We start from the raw sequence: 24,957 nt of genomic DNA, 5'->3' as shown, positions 1-24,957 counted from the left end.
TTCTATTATTATTTCATTATTCTATTCTATTCTATTCTATTCTATTCTATTCTATTCTATTCTATTCTATTCTATTCTATTCTATTCTATTCTATTCTATTCTATTCTATTCTATTCTATTCTATTCTATTCTATTTCCAATGAACAATCAAGATTGGATCCTGCAAAGCAATTATGCTTGGAAGAGCTAGCCATAAAAGCAAACCAGATCGTCAAAGAGCACGGCGGTTAGACATGATCAGAGCAGACACCAGCCAGAACATAGAGCAACTCAAAGACCTAGTGCAAAGTCAGAAGACCGTGGAAACACCTGGCCCATAGCTTTGCCAAGGGTCGGACACAACTGAAGAGGTCACATCATCCTCATCGTCCACTTACCTGGACATCTCCGTTCATTGCATTGCTTGAACTCCTCTTTGGGACCTTGACATGGGTCTCCTCCGAAGAAAGGACCGTAGCATACGCGGTCACGCTTCTGGGTGCCCCCTCCACAGGTGGCCGTACAGCTTCCCCACGGACCCCAGACCTGCCATTTCCCATCCACTGCAGCGGAAGGAGAAAAAGGAGAGAAGTGTAGTGGTGACCCTCCTACAGAAAAGGAAGGCAGAAAGAAACCCAGGGCCTACATCCCAAGGTGTACAACTTATACAGCGGGCCTCAAGTCAATCCCAACAGGGTGCGTTTGCTTGTGTGTTTAAAAAAAAGGCAGCTGGACTCTCTCGGTTTTCCTCTTTTGAAAAACGTTTCACTTCTCATTCGAGAAGCTTCTTCCGTTCTTCCCTCCAGGACTTCTTGGATGAGAATCAAAAACTTTTCAACGGAGAAAAAAACAAAGCAAATCCAGCTGCCTTTTCAAAAAAAAAAAAAGAAGAAGTAGAAGAAGAAAAATGAAAAAGCCACATCTGGGACAAACGGGATGACCTGGATGATTGAGAGTCTCCACCAATGCTTAAATTCCATGTAGGTGGTCCTCAATTTACAGCAGTTCATTTAGGGACCATTCAAAGTTACAACGGCACTGGGAAAGTGACTTTTGATCCTTTTTTTCACGCTTACAAGCCGTTGGCATCCTCGTGGTCACACCAATCAAAAGTCAGACGCACGAGAGTCGTGATGTCCTGGGGTCACATGATCCCCTTTTGTGGCCTTCAGACAAACAAAGTTAACGGGGAAGCCAGATTCATTTAAGAATTGTGTGCAATGGCCATAGGTTTCTCCTGCTTGAGCAGGGGGTTGGACTAGAAGACCTCCAAGGTCCCTTCCAGCCCTATTCTGATTGATTGATTGATTGAAAACGAGGGAGGGGGAAGCATGTTCAGGTTTGCAAGATTCTGTTACTACAGCTGTTCCGGTATTCTTACTAACTTAACACCTGCAGTGATTCATTTAAAGACCGTTGTAAAATGTCTTAACAAATGTCTTAACAAATGTCTTAACAAATGACTTAAGAAATGTCTCGCTTAGTGGCAGAAATTTTGGGCTCAATGGTGGTTTGTAACTCAAGGACTACCTTCATTCATTTGAGCTGAGCTCAAGAGAGTCCTTCTGCGAGAGAGAGGCGTGGTTTGAAAATGTGGGAAATAATTCAATAAATTAAAATAAACTCTGGGGATCTGATGGACACCTTCATCTCCTGATTTGACACTCGCTTTTTTCCCCTCTTTCCTTCCAGGATGCTGGTGCAACTTTAAAAGCTAACCTACATTCCTGGTGTTTCACGGAGATCTTCCAGGCAGGTTGTCACCAACTCTGGCTTGTTTAACTTGTGAGCTCAGACACACAGCCACGTTTGTTTGTTTGCAACAGTGGTGAATATCTGGAGCTCAAGTGTAGGAGGAGGGTGAGTTCTCTGAGATGGTGGGTTGGTTTTTGTTACCAGGCTGGGTAAAGTCTTCAGCGGAGTTTAGGGGCTGTCCGTGTTGGTGTTGTTCTGTGTGTAACAGCTTTGTGTGGTCAGTAGTTCTTGTGATAGGGAAGTCATGTCAGATAGATAGATAGATAGATAGATAGATAGATAGATAGATAGATAGATAGATAGATAGATAGATAGATAGATAGACAGACAGACAGACAGATAGATGGACAGACACAAAGACAGGTAGATAGGTAGACAGATAGATAGATGATAGACAGACAGATAGATAGATAGATAGACAGACAGACACACAGAGATAGATGGACAGACAGACAGACAGACAGATAGAAAGATGGACAGACACAAAGACAGGTAGGTAGGTAGGTAGGTAGGTAGGTAGGTAGGTAGGTAGACAGACAGACAGACAGATACTATAGGTAGACAGATAGATAGATGATAGTAAGACAGACAGAAAGATAGATAGACAGACACACACAGAGACACACAGACACACAGACAGATAGATGGACAGCCAGACAGCCAGATAGAAAGATGGACAGACACAAAGACAGGTAGGTAGGTAGGTAGGTAGGTAGGTAGGTAGATACATAGATAAATAGATACATAGATACATAGACAGACATGATAGATGACAGATGATAGAAAGATGATAGACAGACAGACAGACAGATGATAGACAGACAGACAGACAGATATAGATCGTGGATAGAAATTTGTGATAGGCCAAAAGATGGTGACATTAATATAGTTTAGCCACCAGGTGGCGCTAGACTGAGATGTCTCTGAGTGGGCAGAAGGCTTTTCAAAGAACCCAGGCCAGTTTACATTTGAAAGACACAACAAACTAACATAAATGTTGGTTTCCTGATCCTTGAGTCCTCCAATTCTTCTGGGTCATCACAGCTATATTTCTCTGTTGAACAAGAGCAGAAAATAACCTGGCCTCAATGAGAAAGTGTACCTACGTCCAGTGGTGGGATTCAAATACCTGAACATTTGGTTCTGTGCATGGATGCAGGCCTGGGCCTCCGAGGCCTAGAACAGACTTCTGGAAGTGACATCCACGCACTTCCGGAGGGCCATTGTAGGTCTGGGAGGCGTCCACCAGGCCTAGAACGGACTTCCGGAAGTGACATCCACGCACTTCCGGCGGGCCATTCTAGGTCTGGGAAGCGTCCACCAGGCCTAGAACGGACTTCCGGAAGTGACATCCACGCATTTCCGGTGGGCCATTCTAGGTCTGGGAAGCGTCCACCAGGCCTAGAACGGACTTCCGGAAGTGACATCCACACAGTTCTGGTGGGCTGTTCTAGGCCTCTGAGGCCTAGAACGGACTTCCGGAAGTCACATCCACGCACTTCCGGCGGGCCATTCTAGGCCTGGGAGACCTCTTCCAGGCCTAGAACAGACTTCCAGAAGTGACATCCATGCACTTCCGGCAGGCCATTCTAGGTCTGGGAAGCGTCCACCAGGCCTAGAACGGACTTCCGGAAGTGACATCCACGCATTTCCGGTGAGCCATTCTAGGTCTGGGAAGCGTCCACCAGGCCTAGAACGGACTTCCGGAAGTGACATCCACACAGTTCTGGTGGGCTGTTCTAGGCCTCTGAGGCCTAGAACGGACTTCCGGAAGTCACATCCACGCACTTCCAGCGGGCCATTCTAGGCCTGGGAGACCTCCTCCAGGCCTAGAACAGACTTCCAGAACTGACATCCACGCACTTCCGGCGGGCCATTCTAGGCCTGGGAGACCTCTTCCAGGCCTAGAACAGACTTCCAGAAGTGACATCCATGCACTTCCGGCGGGCCATTCTAGGTCTGGGAAGCGTCCACCAGGCCTAGAACGGACTTCCGGAAGTGACATCCACGCATTTCCGGTGAGCCATTCTAGGTCTGGGAAGCGTCCACCAGGCCTAGAACGGACTTCCGGAAGTGACATCCACACAGTTCTGGTGGGCTGTTCTAGGCCTCTGAGGCCTAGAACGGACTTCCGGAAGTCACATCCACGCACTTCCAGCGGGCCATTCTAGGCCTGGGAGACCTCCTCCAGGCCTAGAACAGACTTCCAGAAGTGACATCCATGCACTTCCGGCGGGCCATTCTAGGTCTGGGAAGTGTCCACCAGGCCTAGAAGGGACTTCCGGAAGTGACATCCACGCATTTCCGGTGGGCCATTCTAGGTCTGGGAAGCGTCCACCAGGCCTAGAACGGACTTCTGGAAGTGACATCCACACAGTTCTGGTGGGCTGTTCTAGGCCTCTGAGGCCTAGAACGGACTTCCGGAAGTCACATCCACGCACTTCCGGCGGGCCATTCTAGGCCTGGGAGACCTCCTCCAGGCCTAGAACAGACTTCCAGAAGTGACATCCACGCACTTCTGGTGAGCCGTTCTAGGGCTGGGCGACCTCCTCCAGGCCTCCAAGGCCTAGAACAGATTCCAAAAGCAGCATGGGTTCAGCCAGTTCTCCGAAGTCAACAAAATTTAGCTACCGGTTCTACCGAACTGGTGAGAACTGGCTGAATCCCACCACTGCCTAGGGTCTATTACAGGTAAGTCTAGGCATCGGGTTTGTTTGTTTTTTTACATTTCTCTGGCAGTTGTTAAGCAAATATCTGTGGTGATTAAGCAACTCCATTTCACCCAACGGATGGGGTGTGGTTGTGCATTTTGCTGGAAACTGAAAGTAAATGCCAGAAACAGGTAAAAAATGTCCAAAACCGGGGTCTCGTGACCTCAGGACGCTGCAAACAGTCGTAAAAGTGAGCAGGTTGTCAAATGCCCCAAATACAATCATATGACAGCTGTGTGTGCGTGTGTGTGTGTCTGTCTGTCTGTGTGTGTCTGTGTGTGTCTGTGTCTGTGTCTGTGTCTGTGTGTAAGAGAGAGAGGGACTGTCATAACTTTGAAATGGGTCATAAGTAGGTTTTGGGGAATTGGGCCAAACTTCAAATGGTCATGAAGTGACAAGTCATAACTTGAGGATTACCTACATAATAGGAGTAGTGACACATTTTCTGTAATCTCCACTGAGACAATATCTGATGTCTGTGACTCTCTCGCTGTCATCTCATTATCTCTCTTTCACTCTCTCTTTCTGTATCTATCTATCTATCTATCTATCTGTCTATCATCTATCTCTATGAATCTCTCACTATCATCTTGCTATCTCTGTCTCTCTTTTTCTTTCTTTTCTTATCTATCACTGTATCTCTGTGTCTTTCTTTCCATATGTATCTCTCTATCTCTCTTATTCTGTCTGTCTGTCTATCTGTCTATCTATCTATCTATCTATCTATCTATCTATCTATCTATCATCTATCTAAATATCTAAATATCTAAATATCTATCTTTCATATCTATCTACCTATCTATCTTATCTATCATTCTTATCTATCTTTCATATCTATCTATCTATCTATCTATCTATCTATCTATCTATCTGTCTGTCTATCTATCTTTCATATCTATCTCTATCTATCTAATTATCTATCTATCTATCTTTCATATCTATCTATCTTTCATATCTATCTACCTATCTTTCTTATCTATCATTCTTATCTATCTTTCATATTTATCTATCTATCTATCTATCTATCTATCTATCTATCTATCTATCTATCTATCTATCTATCTATCTATCTATCTATCTTTCATCTCTCTCTCTCTCTCTCAAATGTATTTAGCCACCCACCCCACCCCAGCTCTGGTCATCAAAGCTCTCCCCTCGGGGGGGGAGGTTCCCCATGCCACCCACCTGGGCATTGCCGAAGGAAGCAGTCCCGGGACTCCACCCAGGGCCCCTGGCATTCCGCCCCTCCGTACGAGGGTCCGTTGCACTCCCGCGTCCGCTGCTGGGTGCCGTTGGAGCAGGAGGTCGAACAGGAGCTCCAGCTGGACCAGGCATTCCAGTTGCCGTCCACTGAGTGGCCCAAAGGAAGAAAAGACAGGAGGCAGAGTGTGAAAAACGCTTTTGCACGGCTGGCGTTGACATGCCAGCATTCTGATCTGGTGGGGATTCTACCGATGGAAGAGGAGGTTCGTAGCTCAGGGCTGAACTGTGGGGCGCTTGGTGGTTTTCTTGCAGATGTTTCACGACCCAAGTAGGGAACATCATCAGGGCTAGAAATTGCAAACCCCACTCCATCAGCTCTGAAGGTGTTACCTGGTAGGGTAATGAAACACCTGGAAGGAAATGACCAAGCTCAGAGAGCACCAAGGACCCCACAGTCCTCTCTCTCCTCTCTCTCTCTCTCTCTCTCTCCCTCTTCCTCTTCCTCCCCTCCTATTCCTCCTCCTCCTCCTCTCCACAAATCCTACCTCCTTCTAGCACTGATGATGTTACTCAGTTGGATGATGAAATGTCCGTGAGAATACCACCAAGCTCCTTCCTTCCTTCCTCCCTTCCTCCTCCCTCCCTCCCTCCTTCCTTCCTTCCCTCCCTCCCTCCCTTCCTCCCATCCTCCCTCCTTCCTTCTTCCCCTCCCTCCTTCCCTCCCTCCCACCCTCCCTCCTTCCTTCTTTCCCTCCCTCCCTCCTTCCTTCCCTCCCTCCCTCCTTCCTTCCCTCCCTCCCTCCCTCCCTCCCTCCTTCCTTCCTTCCTCCCTCCCTCCCTCCCTTCCTTCCTTCCTTCCTTCTTTCCTTCCCTCCTTCCCTCCCTCCCTCCCTCCCTTCCTTCCTTCCCTCCCTCCATCCCTCCCTCCTTCCCTCCCTCCCTCCCTCCTTCCCTCCTTCCCTCCTTCCCTCCCTCCCTCCTTCCTTCCCTCCCTCCCTCCCTCCCTCCCTTCCTTTTTTCCTTCCCTCCCTCCCTCCCTCCCTCCCTATGTATGATTCTATAATTTGGAACTTTAGTTTGCATTGTAGCAACTTTCCAGTTAAATGTAGACCTTGAGATATGGAATTTCATGCCTGCCCAGCAGAGAAAGGCAATCTTGCCCTCTTGACAGACGTGAAATAAAGATTAGCTCATCAACACTCATGAACTACACATGAGCTTGTAGATTTAGTTAGCTGCCCTCCAAATGTTCATGGGGGCTATCATCTCTGGAAGAAGGGTAAGAGAAACAACAGCAAACAATCCTGGAGGAGAGAGCCCGTTTCTCCTGACTGCTTCCTTCCAGACTGGGAAGAAAGACTGAGATTATAAATCCCATCCTGGAATAGTAGAAGCCGCAGAGGCACAGAAGAGAAAAACTTTGCAGGGACCCTCCAACGATAGCTCTGATGATGACTTGAATAACGGGCCCTAGCCAACCGCATGAAATCCAATGGGGAGAAAAGCAAAGTTTTACACCTGGGCAGGAAAAATCTAAGGCACAAGTACAGATTAGGTGAGACCTGACTCAAAAAACAGCAACTGTGAGAGGGATCTTAGAGTCCTAGTGGACAATCCCTTATTTATAAGTCTCTATTGATTAGCCCTTGGGTCAAGTGCAAAGTTCCAGCAACAAATTGTTACTAAAATTTGAGAAAAAAACGATTTAAAATGGAATTTGATAAAATACAATTTAAAATGGAATTAGAACAAAATACGATTTAAAATGAAATGGGAATAAAATACAATCCAAAAATGAAATGGTAATAGTGTACAACAGTTTAAGATATAGATAAAATATGATAAAATTATATTTCGGAGTCGCCCTTGCAATCTACCCCAATCGGTCCCACATATGCAGATCTCAACTGAACCATTTTGTTTAAGTACTGTGCTGCGTTAAATGTTCTTGTCAAGTTCTGGCTGGACATAAAGTTTATTGTTTTGATATGGGGATCCCAATGGGTCATTCGTGGACAATCAGACTTGACCATGAGCCAGGCGTGTGTGGCAGCAGCCAGAAAGGCTAACACAACCCTGGGTTGTATAAAAAGAAGGGTAGAATCAAAATCACCTGAAGTATTTGTTGTTGTTGTTAGTTGCGAAGTCGTGTCCGACCCATCGCGACCCTATGGACAATGTTCCTCCAGGCCTTCCTGTCCTCTACCATCTTCTGGAGTCCAGTTAAGCTCACGCCTACTGCTTCAGTGACTCCATCCAGCCACCTCATTCTCTGTCGTCCCCTTCTTCTATTGCCCTCAATCTTTCCCAGCATTAGGCTCTTCTCCAGTGAGTCCTTCCTCCTCATTAGGTGGCCAAAGTATTTGAGTTTTAGCTTCAGGATCTGGCCTTCTAAAGAGCAGTCAGGGTTGATCTCCTCTAGGACTGACCGGTTTGATCGCCTTGCAGTCCAAGGGACTCGCAGGAGTCTTCTCCAGCACCAGAGTTCAAAGGCCTCAATTCTTTGGCGCTCAGCCTTTCTTATGGTCCAACTTTCACTGCCATACATTGCAACTGGGAAGACCATAGCCTTGACTATACGCACTTTTGTTGACAGGGTGATGTCTCTGCTTTTTAGTGTGCTGTCTAGATTTGCCATGGCTTTCCTCCCTAGGAGCAAGCGTCTTTTAATTTCTTGACTACAGTCCCCATCTGCAGTGATCTTGGAGCCCAGGAAAATAAAATCTGTCACTACCTCCATTTCTTCCCCATCTATTTGCCAGGAATTAAGAGGGCCGGATGCCATGATCTTAGTTTTCTTAATGTTTAGTTTCAACCCAACTTTTGCACTCTCCTTCTTCACTCGCAACAAGAGACTCTTCAGTTTCTCTTCACTTTCTGCCATTAGAGTGGTATCATCTGCATATCTTAGGTTGTTGATATTTCTTCCAGCAATCTTAATTCCAACTTTTGATTCATCTAGCCCTGCCTTTCTCATGATGTGCTCTGCATATAAGTTAAATAGGCAAGGCGACAGTATACAGCCTTGCCGGACTCCTTTCCCAATTTTGAACCAATCAGTGGTTCCGTGTCCAGTTCTCACTGTTGCTTCTTGGCCCGCATATAGGTTTCTCAAGAGACAAATAAGATGTTCTGGTACTCCCATCTCTTTAAGAACTTGCCACAGTTTGTTATGATCCACACAATCAAAGGCTTTAGCATAGTCAATGAAGCAGAAGTAGATGTTTTTCTGGAACTCTCTAGCTTTTTCCATGATCCAGCGTATGTTGGCTATTTGATCTCTAGTTCCTCTGCCTCTTCGAAATCCTGCCTGTACTTCTGGTAGTTCTCGATCCACATACTGCTGGAGTCTAGCTTGTAGGATTTTAAGCATAACTTTACTAGCATGAGAAATGAGTGCAATGGTGCGATAGTTTGAACATTCTTTGGCACTGCCTTTCTTTGGAATTGGAATGTAAACTGATCTTTTCCAATCCTGTGGCCACTGTTGAGTTTTCCAAATTTGCTGGCAAATTGAGTGTAGCACTTTTACTGCATCGTCTTTTAAGATTTTGAATAGCTCAGCTGGAATACTGTCACCTCCACTAGCTTTGTTGTTGCTCAGCTTTTCTAAGGCCCACTTCACTTCACATTCTAGGATGTCTGGCTCGAGGTCAGTGACCACCTCATTGTGATTATCAGGGACGTTAAGCTCATTCTTGTATAGTTCTTCTGTGTAATTTTGCCATCTCTTCTTAATCTCTTCTGCCTCTGTTAGGTCCCTGCCATTTTGGTCCTTTATCATGCCCATTTTTGCATTGAACGTTCCCTTCATCTCTCCAATTTTCTTGAAAAGATCTCTGGTCCTCCCTATTCTATTGTTTTCTTCTATTTCTTTGCACTGTTCATTTAAGAAGTCATTCTTATCTCTTCTAGCTATTCTCTGGAATTCTGCATTCAATTGGACGTATCTTTCTTTTTCTCCCTTGCCTTTTGCTTCCCTCCTTTCCTCAGCTATTTGCAAAGCTTCCTCAGACAGCCATTTTGCTTTCTTGCATTTCTTTTTCTTTGGGATGGTTTTGGTTGCTACCTCTTGTACAATGTTGCGAACCTCTGTCCATAGTTCTTCAGGCACCCTGTCTATCAGATCTAATTCCTTAAATCTATTTGTCACCTCTACTGTATATTCAACAGGGATATGATTTAATTCATACCTGACTGGCCTAGTGCTTTTCCCTACTTTCTTCAGTTTAAGCTTAAACTTTGCAACAAGAAGCTCATGGTCTGAGCCACAGTCAGCTCCTGGTCTTGTTTTTATTGACTGTATAGAGCTTCTCCATCTTTGGCTGCAGAGTACATAGTCAATCTGATTTCTGTGTTGACCGTCTGGTGATGTCCATGTGTAGAGCCGTCTCTTGGGTTGTTGGAAAAGGGTGTTTGCTATGACCATCGTATTCTCTTGACAAAATTCTATCAGCCTGTGCCCTGCTTCATTTTGTACTCCAAGGCCAAACTTGCCTGTTATTCCGGTTATCTTTTGGCTTCCTACTTTAGCATTCCAATCCCCCATGATGATAAGGACATCATTTTTTGGTGTTAGTTCTATAAGGTGCTGTAGGGCTTCATAGAACCGGTCAATTTCATCCTCTTCAGCACCGGTGGTTGGGGCATAGACTTGGACTACTGTGATATTGAATGGTTTGCCTTGGATTCGAACTGAGATCATTCTGTCATTTTGAGGATTGTATCCCAGTATTGCTTTTCCTACTCTTTTATTGACTATGAAGGCTACTCCATTTCTTCTGAGGGATTCTTGCCTGCAGTAGTATACCTGATGGTCATCTGAATTAAATTCACCCATTCCTGTCCATTTTAGTTCGCTGATACCTAAGATGTCAATGTTCAGTCTTGTCATCTCTTGTTTGACCACGTCCAGCTTTCCTTGATTCATGGATCTTACATTCCAGGTTCCTATGGAGAAAAAATCTTTACAGCATCGGACTTTCCTTTCACTACCAGACATATCCACAGCTGAGCGTCCTTTCGGCTTTGGCCCAGTCGCTTCATTCTTTCTGGCGCTACTAGTACTAGCCCTCTGCTCTTCCCCAGTAGCATATTGGACGCCTTCCGACCTGAGGGGCTCATCTTCCAGCGTCATATCGTTTTGCCTTTTGGTACTGTCCATAGGGTTTTCATGGCAAAGATACTGGAGTGGGTTGCCATTTCCTTCTCCAGTGGATCACGTTTTGTCAGAACTCTCTGCTATGACCTGTCCGTCTTGGGTGGCCCTGCACGGCATAGCTCATAGCTTCATTGAATTACGCAAGCCCCTTCGCCACGACAAGGCAGTAATCCATGAAGGGGACCTGAAGTATTAGCACCGCTTTATAAAGCCTTGGTAAGGCCACCCCTGGAATACTGCATCCAGTTTTGGTCACCATATCACAAAAAAGATGTTGAGAGTTTGGAAAAAGTTCAGAGAAGAGCAACTAAGATGATCCAAGGCCTGGAGACTAAAACAGATGAAGAACGGCTGGAGGAATTGGGTATAGCTACTCTATCAAACAAGAAATTAAAAGACGCTTGCTCCTCAGGAGGAAAGCCATGGCAAATCTAGACAGCACACTAAAAAGCAGAGACATCACCCTGTGAACAAAAGTGTGTATAGTCAAGGCTATGTTCTTCCCAGTTGCAATGTATGGCAGTGAAAGTTGGACCATAAGAAAGGCTGAGCGCAAAAGAATTGAGGCCTTTGAACTCTGGTGCTGCAGAAGACTCCTGCGAGTCCCTTGGACTGCAAGGAGATCAAACCGGTCAGTCCTAGAGGAGATCAACCCTGACTGCTCTTTAGAAGGCCAGATCCTGAAGCTGAAACTCAAATACTTTGGCCACCTAATGAGAAGGAAGGACTCACTGGAGAAGAGCCTAATGCTGGGAAAGGTTGAGGGCAAGAGAAGAAGGGGACAACAGAGAAGGAGGTGGCTGGATGGAGTCACTGAAGCAGTAGGTGTGAGCTTAAATGGACTCCAGAAGATGGTAGAGGACAGAAAGGCCTGGAGGAACATTGTCCATAGGGTCGCAATGGGTTGGACACGACTTCGCAACTAACAACAACAACAACTCTATCAAAGAGAAGGACGAGGGATGATATGATAGCAGTCTTCCAAAATTTGAGGGGCTGCCACAACAAAAAGGGGGTTGAGCTCTTCTCCAAAGCACCTGAAGGCAGGACAAGAAGCAACAGATGGAAGCTTATCCAAGAGAGAAGCAACCTAGAACTAAGGGGAAATTTCTTGACAGTTAGAACCATCAGTGGAACGACTTGCCTCCAGAAATCGTGGGTGCTCCATCACTGGAGGTTTTCAAGAAGAGACTGGACAGCCACTTGTCTGAAAGGATATAGGGTCTCCTGCTTGAGCAGGGGGTTGGACTAGAAGACCTCCAAGGTCCCTTCCAGCTCTATTCTATTCTGATGTTCTAATTCAAGGAGACAGCAAATAACCACTGAGTGAATTTTTTGAGCAGCAAGGGAAAGAAGCATATTGATGGAATCCTTCAGGGCTGTTTTTGCTTTTTAATATCAGGCTGCCTCAGTTTTGATAAGACATTTTTTTTCTCTTTTGACAGTCTAGCCCTGCTGTAATCTGTAAATAACCTATTGATAACGTGGTTTGCCAGGCTGAATATCCTAACCGCCAACAGGAATTTGGGAAGGTAAAGCAAATGCAAATAATTTCAAAGCATAAGGATTTAAGCCCCCCACCCCACCTCCATTTGCACTATTGTAAGCTTTCCAGTTTCTCAAAACTTCTGGATTCTCCCCCACCCACCCCCCTTTGCACAATTAATTAGCCCAAAGAACACCACATACACACAGACGCACACACCCAGTCTGAAACGTGAGCCGTAATTTAACACCCAACTGGCGACACCTCCTCCTGCAATGTGCAGTTTAGGAATGAATTATGAGTAATTTTTATTGTAGCAGTATATCTTGCCATGTGGCTTGAGATGATGGACTTGATCTTATACTGCTAAAACAGGGAGGCCAAAGGTGAGTTCCTTGATCCAAGAGATGAAGTTGGAATGATCTGTGAATCGGAGGATTGTACCGTAGATCTTTAGATGTCTTCAGGGGTTCACAAACCACCTTGGACCAATCTAGACGACGTGGGATCACCCAAGTCTAGGTAAACCAAGTTTGTTCCCATCACAAGACCCATCACAAGACCCTTATCTGATGTGACCCACACCTGACCCATGACCAGACCCCCCCACAAGACCTTCACCTGAAGTGACCCTCACCTGACCCATCACAAGACCCATCACGAGATCCTCATCTGATGTGACCCACACCTGACCCATGACAAGACACTCACCTGAGGTGACCCTCACCTAACCCATGACAAGACCCTCACCTGATGTGACCCACACCTGACCCATCACAAGACCCATCACGAGATCCTCATCTGATGTGACCACCTGACCCATCACAAGACCCCCACCTGAGGTGACCCTCACCTAACCCATGACAAGACCCTCACCTGATGTGACCCACACCTGACCCATCACAAGACCCATCACAGGACCCTCACTTCATGTGACCTCCACAAGACCCCTCACAAGACCCCTCAGAAGACCTTCGGCTGAGGTGATCCTCATCTAACCCATGACATGACTCTAACCTGACCCATCACAAGACCCATCACAAGACCTTCAGGTGACATCACAAGACCCACTGACCACACTCGACGTCCTTATAAACAGAAGACCACCAACACTGACATCCCCTAAACTCTGCTGAAGAGGTCACCTAGCCCGGTAACGAAACGTTCGGAAATCAACCGACCAGCTCGGAGAACGAACCTCCATCCTCATCCTCCACCTGAGCTACAGAGATTCGCCACTCTCGCAAAGTTGTTTTATTCGTAGGTTCATCATAATAAAGACAAGTATCTACACACACACACACACACACACACACACACCTGAGCTGAGTTATGGGAGATTCTTTTTAGACTTCTGTTGATATAATTCAGTTTTTGCCCCAAGCTGTTGTTTCTAGAAGAACGCTAGGCCTCTAGAAGTGGGGGAAATGGTCACATTCCTTATATTATCTTTGTTTGGCTCACATTCTCATTACATAACATAGATATTCCTTGACTTGACCATCATTTGTTTAGTGATTGTTCCAAGTTACAACGGGCACTGAGAAGAGTGACTCATTTCAGACTTAACGACCGTTGCAGCATCCCCATGGTCACGTGATTGAAATTTGGGTGCTTGGCAACTGGCATGTATCGAAGACGGTTTCCCTGTCTCGGGATCACTCAATCACCATTTGCAACCTTCCCCACCAGCTTCCGACATGCAAACTCCATGGGAGAAGCCAGGTTCGCACAACCCTGATGGGATTCATTTAACAACAAAAAAAGGTCGCAAAATGGAGCAAAAACTCACAACCCCTGCCTGGCTTAGCCGTGGAAATGTTGAGCCCGACCGTGATCATAAATCAATCCATACATCAATCTATAAGTATTTATGGCATGGCCCAATTCTGTGCATAAAGTTTAAAATTAGGATTGAACTGGCATCCCAGAGGGGGATGACTTACTGTTCCTTTGCACAGGTAAGTCCTCGACTTACAACGGAGCCCAGAATTTCTGCTGCTAAGTGGTTGTTAAGTGACTTTTGCCCCCATTTTGCAACAAAGGGATCACATGAGCCCGGGACACCTCAACCGTCGTAAATGCGAGTCAGTTGCCAAGCATCTGAATTTTCATCAGGTGACCATGGAGATTTTGCAAACGATCGTAAGTGTGAAAAATGGTCGTAAGTCCTTCGAACGGTCACTAAACAAAACATTGTAAGAGGACCGCCTGTAGCAAAACAAGTATTTTTTAGGGAATACTCTGGACACCCCACCCCAGTTTGCTCCAGTTAAAAAAAAACAAACCACTAGGTTGCGTGGGTGGGGGGGTGGGGGAGATATATTTTCTTCCGGTCCTCGATGTATTCTGACCTTTCTCAGAGCAAAAAGCATCTTTGTTAAATGGCTGGCATTTCTCTCTTTAATTAACATCCAAGGGTGTGTGTGTGTGTGTGTGTGTGTGTGTGATAAAACTCTAAAAGCAGTGCCCAGTTGTTTGCCAAGATTTTCACTCCGAAGATCCAGCAGTTTAATTATCGGCGCCTCACTGCACCAAATCAAACCGCCATCAGCCAGCCAGAATTTAAGCAGAGTTCCTGCTGCATTTAAGCAATATTTTCCCAGCTTCCCTTCTTTTTCATTTCCTAAAAAAAAGTCATTCCGGCTCTCTTGTCCAGCTGCAAATAAATGCCGCATTGGAGAGTTGTCATTGTTTTGAGTAATTAAACGAGACATACCCAATTCCTGCAACCATCTTTATAGGTTTGAGACTCCAGTCCCCTAATCATTCTTTGTTGCTTTTCTCTGTACTTTTTCCAGAGTCTCAACATTTTTTTTTTATATCGTGGTGGCCAAAACTGGATGCCGGATTCCAAGTCTGGTCTTACTAAGGCTTTATCAAGTGGCATTAACACTTCACGCGATCTTCATTCCGTCCCTCTGTTAATGCAGCCTAGCACTGTGTTGCCTTTTTTTTGGCAGCTGCAGCACACGGCTGGCTCCTATTGAAGTGATCGTCCACTAGGACTCCGAGATTCCTCTCACAGTTACTACTATTGAGAAAGGTACCCCCTACTTGTGCATTTGGTTTTTCCTGCCTAAATGTAGAACCTTGCTTTTTTCACCATTGAATTTCATTTTGTTAGATAGTGCCCAGTGTTCGAGTCTGTCCAGATCCTCCTGTATCTTAAGCCTGTCTTCTGGAGTGTTGGCTATTCCTGCCAGCTTGGTGTCGTCGGCAAATTTGATGAGTTGCCCATTTATCCCTTCATCCAAATCGTTGATGAAGATGTTGAAGAGCACTGGGCCCAGAACAGAGCCCTGGGGCACTACACACTACACACTTCCCTCCAGGTAGATGTGGTTCCATTGAGGACCATGTGCTGAGTACAGCCGGTCAGCCAGGGATAATAAAACAGGGAATAAAAAAATGTGTCATCGATGCCTCTCTCTCGTTGTGGCTAAACTTCCTGTATCCCATCTCTCCTCTCTCCGAAACTGGTGGTCAGTTTTATGGAGATAAGCCTCAAATATTAATTAAGCCCGAAGACATTATTGCTATTTCTCCCCAGCTACAATTCATTAAAAGTGAATTCCCTCTGGGGCTGTTTCCAGTTATTCTTGCCCGGCGAAGCAAAGGCATAATTGCTGTTACGGTCATCCCTTTAGTGACTGTTCAAAGTTACAATGGCACTCAAAAGAGTGACGTAGGACCGTTTTTTCCACACTGACGGCCGTCACAGCCTCCCCGTGGTCACGTGATCAAAATTTGGACGCTTGGCAACTGGCTTGTTCTTGTGGCTGTCCCGGGGTCACGTGATTCCCCCTTGGTGACTTCATGGCAAGCCAAGCCAATGGGGGAAGCCAGATTCATTTAACAACAGTGTGACTGGCGGAACCACCACAGTGATGCACTTAACAGCTCTGCCAGGAAAGGTCATAAAACGGGGCCAAACTCACTTAACAACTGTCTCGCTTAGAAGCAGAAATACTGTCGTAAGTCAAGGGCTAAAGGTAAAGGTAAAGGTAAAGGTTCCCCCGCACATGTGTGCTAGTCGTTTCCGACTCTAGGGGCCGGTGCTCATCTCCGTTTCAAAGCCGAAGAGCCAGCGCTTGTCCGAGGACGTCTCCGTGGTCATGTGGCCGGCATGACTAGACGCCAGAGGCGCACGGAACGCTGTTACCTTTCCACCGGAGTGGTCCCTATTTTTCTACTTGCATTTTTACGTGCTTTCGAACTGCTAGGTTGGCAGAAGCTGGGACGAGTAACAGGCGCTCACTCTGCTACGCGGCACTCGGGATTCGACCCGCCAAACTGCCGACCTTCTGATCGACAAGCTCAGCGTCCTAACCCACTGAGCCACCGTGTCCCTTAGTCAAGGGCTACTTTTATCCAAATCCAAAGCTTGGAAAAATTGGATGGCTAGGTAATGCAACTCGACAAAAGGTGGGCTTTTCTTATTCCAAGCTACAGGTTGTCGTTGTTGTGACCCCGGTCCTTACTCCTAGAAAATAGATCTTAATTCCAGAATTGTAGGCTGCAAATTTCCATCTGGATGTGACTCTGTACATAGAGTTGCACCATTTTTACTTTGGTGCAGTGTTTCCTGGGGCTCCCGTGCCACAAAACCACCATGTTGAACATTCTTGGTTCAGCTAGACAGGTGATAGTCCTTGACTTACGACAACAACTGAGGCCAACATTTCCTCTTGCTAAGCAAGACTGTTCTTAAGTGAGTCGTGCCTGATTTGATGAGCTTCTTTGCCACCGTTGTTCAAGGAATGGCTGCAATTGTTAAGTTCCTTCCTCTTTATTTGTGGCAGAAGCGTTTACAAATTCAAATAAAATGGGTATAAAACAGGTCATAAAAATATAACGTGTGTAAGAAGTATATACATATGTTTGTGTGTGTGTGTGTGTGTGTGTTAAGTGAATCATATGGTTGCTAAGCGACTCCAGCTTCCCTCATTGACTTTGATGGAATGATAGATAGATAGATAGATAGATAGATAGATAGATAGATAGATAGATAGATAGATAGATAGATAGATAGATAGATAGATGATTGATTGATATAGATGATAGATAGATAGATAGACAGATGATTGATAGATAGATGATTGATAGATAGATAGAGATAGATAAATGATAGATAGATATAGATAGATGATTGATAGATAGATTGATAGATTATTTAGATAAATAACAGATAGATAATAGATAAATATAGATAGATAGATTGATAGAGATAGATAGATAATAGATAGATAGATAATAGAGAGAATGATAGAGAGATAGAGAGATAGATAGATGATTGATAGATAGCTAGATAATTGATTGATTGATAGATATATAGATAGATAAATAATAGATGATAGATAGATATAGATAGATAGATAGATGATTGATAGATAGATAGATAATAAATAGATGATTGATAGATAGATAATATATAAAGAGATGATAGATAGATAGATAGATGATAGATAGATAGATAGATAGATAGATAGATAGATAGATACCTTGTTAAGTGTTATACCGCCCTGAGTCCTTTGGGAGAAGGGCGGTATAAAAATCCAATAAATAATAATAATAATAATAATAATAATAATAATAATAATAATAATAATAATAATAATAATAATAATAATAATAATAATAATAATGTGGTTATTAAGTGAATCTACCTTCCCCCATTGACTTTGCTGGTCACAAGCCAGCTGGGAAGGTCGCCAATAGTGATCACATGACACCAGTACACTGCAGCCATCATAAATACAAGCTAGTTGCCAAGCGCCCGAATTTTGATCATGTGACCCCCGGGGATGCTGCAACAGTCTCAAGTAGTGGTGGGATTCAAATACGTAAACATCCGGTTCTCTGCGTGGATGCAGGCCTGGGCCTCCAAGACCTAGAATGGACTTCCGAAAGTGACATCCACACACTTCCGGTGGGCCGTTCTAGGCCTGGGAGGCTTCCTCCAGACTTCCAAGGCCTAAAAGAGACTTCTGGAAGCAGCATGGGTTCAGCCGGTTCTCTGAACTCAACAAAATTTAGGTACCAGTTCTACCGAACTGGTGCAAACCAGCTGAATCCCACCACTGGTCCTAAATGTGAAAACTGTTCAGAACCTAATTTTTCCCCCACTGCCCTAGTAACTTTGAACGGTCACTAAACGAATGGTTATAAGCCGAGGACTACCTGCCTGTACCATCCCACCAGGACTGCATTTTTCGGCAGTATAATTCCCCTTCATTAAACCCTCGTCCTTTCTCCAATCTCCAGAAGCGGGGAAAAAACACAGTATAAAAGAAAAAGAAAAAAACGCCCAGCCAGTTTTTGAAAACAGAACACCCCATCTGGAGATGAAGAAAAAATCACGGATCTTTTTCAACTGTCTGATTTTACCACCGCCCTCCAATAGAAAATCACGATTCCCCACCAGTCCAGGATGTTGCGGGGGGCGGGGGGAGGGGACGGAAAGTTTCTTTACCAAATTACCTGGGCAAAGAGCGATATTGCAGAACTTGGTTTGCTTCTCGGGACCTTCGCAGGGGCTCCCTCCAAACTGGGGGGGTTTGCATATCCGGGTGCGATCTCTGTATCCCCGTCCGCAGGTTGACGAACAGAGACTCCAGGGCGACCATTCGTCCCAAGTGCCGTGGACTGTAATGAAAGGAATAGAGTAGAGTAGAGTAGAGTAGAGTAGAGTAGAGTAGAGTAGAGTAGAGTAGAGTAGAATAGAATAGAATAGAATAGAATAGAATAGAATAGAATAGAATAGAATAGAATAGAATAGAATAGAATAGAATAGAATAGAATAGAATAGAATAGAATAGAATAGAAAATATGGAATGGAATGGAATGGAATGGAATGGAATGGAATGGAATAGAATAGAATAGAATAGAATAGAATAGAATAGAATAGAATAGAATAGAATAGAATAGAATAGAATAGAATAGAATAGAATAGAATAGAATAGAATAGAATAGAATAGAATAGAAAATATGGAGTGGAATGGAATGGAGTGGAGTGATGGGAGTGGAGTGGAGTAGAGTAGAGTAAAGTAGAGTAGAGTAGAAGGAAAAGATAACTAGACTAGGATAGGATAGGATAGGATAGGACAGGACAGGACAGAACAGAACAGGACAGAACAGAATAGAATAGAAAATATGGAATGGAATGGAATAGAGTAGAGTAGAGTAGAGTGAACAGAACAGAACAGAACAGAACAGAACAGAACAGAACAGAATAGAATAGAATAGAATAGAATAGAATAGAATAGAATAGAAAATATGGAGTGGAATGGAATGGAGTGGAGTGATGGGAGTGGAGTGGAGTAGAGTAGAGTAAAGTAGAGTAGAGTAGAGTAGAAGGAAAATATAGACTAGACTAGGATAGGATAGGATAGGACAGGACAGGACAGGACAGAACAGAACAGAACAGAACAGAACAGAACAGAACAGAACAGAATAGAATAGAAAATATGGAATGGAATAGAGTAGAGTAGAGTGAATAGAATAGAATAGAATAGAATAGAATAGAATAGAATAGAATAGAATAGAATAGAATAGAGTAGAGTAGAGTAGAGTAGAGTAGAGTAGAGTAGAGTAGAGTAGAGTAGAGTAGAGTAGAGTAGAGTAGAGTAGAATAGAGCTGGAAGGGACCTTGGAGGTCTTCTAGTCCATCCCCCTGCTCAAGCAGGAGAACCTATACCATTTCAGACAAGTGACTGTCTAGTCTCTTCTTAAAAACCTCCAGTGATGGAGCACCCACAACTTCTGAAGGCTCTGTATCTGCTCACTGTTGATCATTTATTTATGATTTCTTTCTTTCTTGGATGTTCATCCCCACCTTTCTTATTCTTTCTTGTTCTCAAGAGAGTAATCCTACCCGAGTCTCTTTCTGCCTCCTATTTAACTCACAGCAACAACCCTGTGAGGTTGGGGGTTGGGCTGAGAGAGAAGAACCGCCCCAAAGTCACCCAGTAGGCTTTTGTGCCTCAGGTGGAACTAGAATTCACCCTCTCCTGGTAACTGGCACAATGTCATCCAGTCAGCTTTTGTGCCTCAGGGAGGACTAGAACTCACCGTCTCCTGGTGATTGGCCCCAAAGTCACCCAGCCAGCTTTCCTGTCTAAGGCAAACTAGAACTCACCCTCTCTTAGTGATCAGCCCAAAGTCACCCAGGAAGCTTTTATGTCTAAGGCGGGACTAAAATTCCCAGCCTCCTGACTCCTAGACAAGTACACAGACCAAACTGGCTGTCGTTTTATAGCCTCTTTGTTCTGCATTCCAGCTTCCCCATTTATTCTGTGCCAATTAAACAGCTGGAGACAAATTTTTAGGTCAGCATAAATCAAGGTGTTGCAGTGACAACATGGGGGTGGGAGACAGGGCAAATCCTGATTAAAATTGCCCACTGGACACTCCAGAGAAGCTGAAAAGAGAAAAAAAAAGGTTCCATTTTCCACTTATAAGCTCCTTAGTAAATTGCAGTTTCTTTTTTTAGCAGAAACCAATTTGCTGTTTTCTGACCGGAGGATAATCAAATCTACACGCTTGCAGTCCAGGACCTTCGTATTATTCATATTCAGCGAACATTTTAAGCGTAATTTCTCAGCATTCATTTGCAAGTCTAAGGATGCCCCACGTGGAGGTTTCCACTCAAATAAAACTAATACTTTCCCCCCCATAATTTTGGCGTTGATTTGCAGTTCTGAGAATTCTCTTTTTGATTCTGCTAAAGCTTGCATTCTCCTCCCAAATCATATTTAAATACGCCTTTTGAGGAGGGTTCAGGCTCCTGGAAATTTGTGTTAAAACATTATTAGCGGCAGCCCCACTTATTCGCATTTAATATGTGCAAGACTTCGCCTTGCATGGAAGCTAAGAGAAGGAACGCCAGTTAAAATACAAAAGCATCCATTGTTAAGATAGGTAGACATTATAGAGTCGGCGCTGCAGATCTAATAAGGAGAAGGCTGTTCTTCGCTGCAGATTCTCAAGGAATTTGCTCCCTTTTTAAGTTCCCCGTTCGAAATTTGGTTTCAAAACTGGAGGATTTACAAAATATTCCCTCCCGGAGATCCAAAAAAGCCATTCGGATGTTTTTGGTATTCTCCAAGATGGATTCCATGGAGAGGTAGAACTCATCCTATGATCGAAATTGAGCCCAAAATTTTTCACTGCTAAGCTAACCACTGCTAAGTGGTTAAGTGGGTTTTGCGACCCATTTGGCGACCTGTCTTGCCACACTTGTTAAGCGAATTGCGGCAGTTGTTTCAGTTGGTAACATGCTTGTTGAGTGAAACTGGCTTTGCCTGTCGGAAGGTCACAAAAGAGAACCACGTGATGCCCATGACGCTGCAACCGTCATAAGTACGAGTCAGTTGCCAAGCCTCTGAAGGTTGATCACGTGACCCTGGGGATGCTGCAACGGTTGTGTATGATATAGTCATAAGTCGCTTTTTTTCCAGTGCCATGGTAACCTCGAACGGTCACTAAACAGATGTTGTAAGTCAAGGACTATTTGTAATTCAAAGCAGTTTCTTTCAGGGGTCAGTCATTCCATGATGGCAAGTTTGATGTATCCCTAATCCAACTAGGCTGGATCAGAATTCCTAAACAGGTTCCTTTGGGGTCCAATGGGTTGGCTGTGTCAATCACCTGCCTCTGCGGATCATTTATCCCTTAATTCATTAATTATACTCCATTCTGTTATTCATTGCATTCTAAGTTCCCCAGAAGGCGATGCTGAAAAGTAGCATCTGATACAGGAGAGTATTTGTAGCTCAGGGTTGAGCTGTGGGGTGCTGGGTGGTCCCTGGGCTTCTTGCAGAGGTTTCATGACCCAACTAGATAACATCATCAGTGCTTGAAGGGAGTGGAGTTTATGGAAAGGAGGAGGAGGAGGACTGTTGGGTTCTTAGTGCTCTCTGAGCTTGGTTGTTTTCTCACAGATGTTTCATGACCTAACTAGGTAACATTATCAGTGCTTGAAGGGAGTGGAGTTGAGGAAGAGAAGAAGAAGAAGAAGAAGAAGAAGAAGAAGAAGAAGAAGAAGAAGAAGAAGAAGAAGAAGAAGAAGAAGAAGAAGAAGAAGAAGAAGAAGAAGAAGAAGAAGAAGAAGAAGAAGAAGAAGAAGAAGAAGAAGAAGAAGAAGAAGAAGAAGAAGAAGAAGAAGAAGAAGAAGAAGAAGAAGAAGAAGAAGAAGAAGAAGAAGAAGAAGAATGTTGGGTTCTTGGTGCTCTCTGAGGCTTGGTTGTTTTCTTGCAGATGTTTCATGACCCAACTAGATAATATCATCAGTGCAAGAAAGGAATGGAGTTTGTGAAGAGGAGGAGGAGGAAGACAACGATGACTGTGGGGTTCTTGCTACTCTCTGAGCTTGGTGGTTTTCTTGCGGATCGAGGGAATGAGGTTTTTCTCTGTTTTAATACAACTGGTTTGCTCTGTCACCTCAAGAACACTCCCATCAACACTGACATGGCAAACCACCAGTATATAAATAGAGAGCAAACCCCACTCCTACTCCTACTCCTCTTCCTCCCCACAAACCCCACTCCCTTCTAGCATGGATGATGTTACCTAGTTTGGGTAATGAAATGTCTGCAAGAAAACAACCAAGCTCAGAGAGCACCAAAGACCCCCTAGTTGTTGTTGTCGTCATCCTCCTCCTCCTCCTCCTCCTCCTTCTTTCCACAAACCCTACTCCCTTCTAGCACTGATGATGTTATCTAGTTGGGTCATGGAATGTCTACAGGAAAATAACTGACCTCAGAGAGCACCAAGGACCCCACAGTCATCGTTCTCCTCCTCCTCCTCCTCCTCCTCCTCCTCCTCCAACCCCTTCTAGCACTGACCCTAATTGGGTCACGGAACATCTGCATGAAAACAGCCAAGCTTAGAGACTGCCGAAGATCCCTCAGATCTAATACTTCTTAAACTAAACAGAAGTCTTCTCTAACATGCAGCCAGAATTTTATCCCAAGAGTTAAACAGGATTCATTCCTAGAGGTGACACCAAATGTTGCAACATCTCCTTTGTGTCATCCCATAAAAGGCACACAACTGACCGTATCTGTATCACCTGCCTAACCATATCAGGGTACACTTGATATCTTTGTGGCTTGTTAAGGATACATGTGATTTTAAAGAAGTGTTGATCATGCCCAATTCCAAGTTTCCATAGATATATACTTCCGGAGATGAGAATCAATTGGGGGTTTTAATGAGAACACAAAACAGATTAGCTCTCTAACATCCCACTGCCACCATCTTACTGGCTTGCCCTTTTCAACAGCACACGCTGAATTATTTTTACAACTGAAAACATATGCTTGTGGGTGAAATTGCTCAGGCGGGCAGGAACCGCAAGGTGATATTTTTCTTTCCACTGTGACTTGGCACGGAGTCCAAGTTCCTTGATATCCTTTCACAAATAACACAACTTAGGGGGAAACTATCCAATAAAAGCAAACATCTGTAGCTAGGAGTTGGACTGTGGGCTTCTTGGTTCTTTCTGAACTTATTTGTTGAGTGGAAGATGTTTCATTACCCAACTAGGTAACATCATCAGTACAACTATCTTCATCCGTAAACCAGTGGTGGGATTCAGCCGGTTCGCATCACTTCGGCAGAGCCGGTAGCTATTTTTTTTGTTGCCCAGGCCCAGAATGGACTTCCGGAAGCAGCATCCACACAGAGAACTGGTTGTTCACCTATTTGAATCCCACTACTGCGGTAAACCGTAGGAAGAACGGTTGTGGGAACTTGGAACGTCTGGTCTAATGAAGAGAAGGACTAGGAGTGACATGATAGCCATCTTGCAATACTTGAGGGGCTGTCACAGAGAGGAAAGGGGTCAACTGATTCTCCAAAGAACCTCAGGGCAAGACAAGAAGTAAGAGATGGAAGCTTAATGAGACTTTGAAGCTATAAGGAAAGAGACATTTTTAATACAACTAATCAGTGGAATGGCGTGCCTGCAGAGGTTATGGGTGCTTCATCATGGGAGGTTTTCAAGAAGAGATTGGACAGCCATCAATCTGGAATGTTTTAAGGTCTCCTGCTTGATCAAAGAGTTGGGTGAGAAGACCTCCAACGTCCCTTGCAACTCTGTTATTCTGCAACTCGTCAAGTAACAGTTGCACTGGTGATGCTACCTAGTTGGGTTGTGAAACGTCTTCATGCAACAAACAAGCGCAGAGAACACCAAGACCTCAACAGGCAAAACTATTTCAGGCCTTGGGTTTAGTGTGCATTATTTATACAGATTGCAGAATTCTGCGGTTTCCCCCATCTGATTTGTTTCTGAAGCTCTTTCAGCCAGAAGCACGCCCTGCCCCATGTCTGGAAGAGAGAAGGGGAGAAGGAATGAGGGGTGGCGCATGAAGGTCATCACCTGGACAGACTGCAGAATTGTTGCATTGGCGTTGTTCGCGGAGGGGCCCACTGCATTGGGTGCTGTACGAATACGACACACAGAACCGAGTCCTAGTCTGCCAGCCCTCCCCACAGGTGGTCGAACAGACGCTCCAGGGCGACCACTCTTCCGCCGCTGGATCACCTGTCAAGGTGCAGAACACAGGAAACTACCTTATCCTGAGGTCGACCACCCCATCGGTCTGCCATTTTGTTTTTGCATTAGAGAGAGGCGGAAACGGGTCAAGAGAAG

The 24,957-nt window shown here is 44.7% G+C and overlaps 1 protein-coding gene across 1 annotated transcript in view; it reads right to left on the bottom strand.

Annotated features, from left to right (window-relative positions):
* The window catches only part of ADGRB1 (adhesion G protein-coupled receptor B1), a gene marked incomplete at its 5' end in the record, with an annotated part of 265,769 nt that overhangs the window by 168,598 nt on the left and 72,214 nt on the right, over nucleotides 1–24,957 (bottom strand). Inside the window, 4 exons of the mRNA XM_081323014.1 lie at nucleotides 379–543; nucleotides 5,632–5,796; nucleotides 18,780–18,944; nucleotides 24,685–24,849. Coding sequence (XP_081179140.1) covers nucleotides 379–543; nucleotides 5,632–5,796; nucleotides 18,780–18,944; nucleotides 24,685–24,849 — 660 coding nt within the window. The remainder of the gene's footprint in view (nucleotides 1–378; nucleotides 544–5,631; nucleotides 5,797–18,779; nucleotides 18,945–24,684; nucleotides 24,850–24,957) is intronic.

The sequence above is a fragment of the Vipera berus genome, assembly GCF_964194415.1.
Source record: "Vipera berus genome assembly, chromosome: 3".
Classification (NCBI taxonomy): domain Eukaryota; kingdom Metazoa; phylum Chordata; class Lepidosauria; order Squamata; family Viperidae; genus Vipera; species Vipera berus.
The sequence above is the reverse complement of the archived record's forward strand: the minus strand, read 5'-3'. Positions and strand labels throughout refer to the sequence as shown.